Source organism: Triticum dicoccoides, chromosome 1A (genome assembly GCF_002162155.2).
Source record: "Triticum dicoccoides isolate Atlit2015 ecotype Zavitan chromosome 1A, WEW_v2.0, whole genome shotgun sequence".
Classification (NCBI taxonomy): Eukaryota; Viridiplantae; Streptophyta; class Magnoliopsida; order Poales; family Poaceae; genus Triticum; species Triticum dicoccoides.
Genome location: NC_041380.1, coordinates 411512026 through 411514477, shown reverse-complemented (window position 1 = coordinate 411514477; position 2452 = coordinate 411512026). Strand labels below are relative to the sequence as shown.

General features: G+C 42.7%; 1 protein-coding gene across 1 annotated transcript in view; it reads right to left on the bottom strand.

Annotated features, from left to right (window-relative positions):
• Positions 1-249: 249 nt before the first annotated feature.
• The window catches only part of LOC119276442 (serine/threonine-protein kinase TOR), a 31457-nt gene continuing 29254 nt past the window's right edge, over positions 250-2452 (bottom strand). The window contains exons 57-59 of the mRNA XM_037557494.1: positions 906-1079; positions 556-821; positions 250-268 (exon numbers count right to left, since the gene is read on the bottom strand). Coding sequence (XP_037413391.1) covers positions 250-268; positions 556-821; positions 906-1079 — 459 coding nt within the window. The remainder of the gene's footprint in view (positions 269-555; positions 822-905; positions 1080-2452) is intronic.

Here is a 2452-nt window from a genome sequence, read left to right as displayed (position 1 = left end):
TTATTTCTCTAAGCACCTCCTCTAAGCATCTTGCATTATACAAGGCCTAACATTTGCAAAGGACGGTAATTCCATATTATAACATAAAAAGGCGGATGATAGCTTTCATTACCAAATGTGATTACATAAAATACTGCACACGTTGGGATACAACACGTTCATTGGAAAAGAAAGGGGATACAACAAGCTACCTGCCTATCTATGTACAAGTTATTTACAGTATGTACACGAGATCTGCTTTGCCGGAGTTCACCAAAACGGGCACCACCTGTCAAACAGAATACATACACAGTGAGACGTGGCAAAACTCAAATGGTTAACTAACACAAGTTGCTAAAACTAGATAAAAAATACAAATATACTCTTAGGTTTCTTATGCACCTATTACTTTGTCTTTTTCACATATATGGTGTTACTTTTTCACTTTCTAAAATGCTATAATAGTGCAATACGAAATTTTGGTACTTAGTTTTTTTCGGAAGTGCAATATCTCATGAATAGGTACATATTATCCCTAAGACCATAAAATCCATGTATAAGAATAACAACGCATACCCGACATAGTTCTGGCACAAATTTTCATGTGAAGTCGCTTGAAGTACAAGCTTCTGAACCTGAACCTTCACGGATAATCCAGGTTCTACCTCCCGAGCATCTACTGAGGCTAAATGTTCACTGCCATGTTGACTTGAGCCGCCGGCGCCTGACAAGGCTGATCCAGAAGAAAAGTCACGCCCTGTTAACTTGTGACTCATCCGTGCCATGACAGCTACAGCACGCTCGTTTAAAACCTCATTAGCGTCACCGAGTTGATTGACCGCCTGCATGAACGACATAAATGGTCACCACTATAGGGATGTGGTTAGGACAGTACAATACAATCAAGCATGAGAAGAGGACGCAACCTGTAGCAGTTCCTTCTCGCGGGCTCCTCGGGGAGGTTGCATGAGCTCTTCACTAGGAGCAGCTTCTTCACTACTGACCACTGTATGAGTATGAGCATTTCCATAGTTTGAAACTTGAGGAACTTCATTGAAATTGAACAAACGCCAATTGATCAGCGGGTCATGTACAAATGCCTGAAAATAAATATTAAATTAGAATATCACCAAACATACTGGTCTAGGTACAAGAGATGAAGCATGAAGGAGCAGAACAGTTTGAGGAAAAAATGTATAAGTAGCCATGAGCGGAGCCAGCAACTCTGGGCAGCTACCATGGGTTGCCATGACCCGCTGAGCTAGACACGTGCATGTGTAGTTTGCTTTGCCCAGGCAAAGCTTCTTGGACTCATCTATGCGCAAAACATTTTGCGTGAGTTTTGTACCGGCTTTCCTCCCAAGGACCTCCGTCTGACTTCCAATTTTTCCACACCATTAATATGTTCCATTGAGGACGACACAGGAGAACTTGAGTTGTTTTTTACCAGCAGATCCAAGGTTCTCAATCCCGAGGTGGCGGTGGTGATGGTGTCAAGTTTGTTTTGGTCTGAACGGTGCGACAACAAAGCAGTGGTTCAACTGCCTATCTTGCAAGGGGTGTAGCCCTCGCCACAGTGCGTTCAATGATCTAAAAGTTTCACCTATTGTGGCTCTTTCAAACCTTTGAGCTAGTACAGCTTGTGCAAGTTCTGTCTTCTGCAATGTTTTCACCGGAGACACGGAGATGCAAAAGATGAAAAAATTGCTCAAGTCATGGGTGCTATCGGCTCTTTCTACTCCCCGCCACCAGCCTCCTGTAGTCTTGCTGTCCTGCTTCCTCCCAGGCTGCTGCCAAGGCACGTCCCAACTTGACCTTCCCAACACTGCTGCTTAGCTAACCATGACCACCTCAGCGGAGATCAAGCTTTTTTTCGTTTATGAGATAAAGCAAGCAGCTGTGATGCCATATTCTCCTCTCATTTCTTAATCTTATTTAGTCATTTTGGTCTGTTAACTGAACTTTCGGCTCCCAATAACTCCGGGCTAATTTGGTTGTTGATTTAAATAAAAATAATAATTGTAAACACAAGAAACCAAACCAAAAAAACCGGAGAACCAAATGCTCAACCCTACTTTGAAGTACCTTATGGTCATTGTTGTTCGTGTTTAAGTAAGTGCCCTCTGGCACTTTGTTCGATTAATCAATAAAATCAGATTGTTTGCTAAAATAAATACTATCACATGGGCACCACATAGGATGAAAACCGTTTTAAGGGCATCTCCAACGGCGTACCCCAAATCAGACATGGGCACGGATACTGGAGCTGGCCATCCAACCACACCCAGCAAACATCCGCAACATTAAGAACGCAAATTGACAAAACAGACGAAATTTAAGAAAGTTCAATATACTGCAGGCAAACCAGATGAAATTGGATAAGTTCAAATTAAATTTAAAGAAAACAAAACAAAACTACACAAGGTACCGGACGGTGGCTGCTTCCTGGCCGCCGCCGCCATTCGTCGTCGTA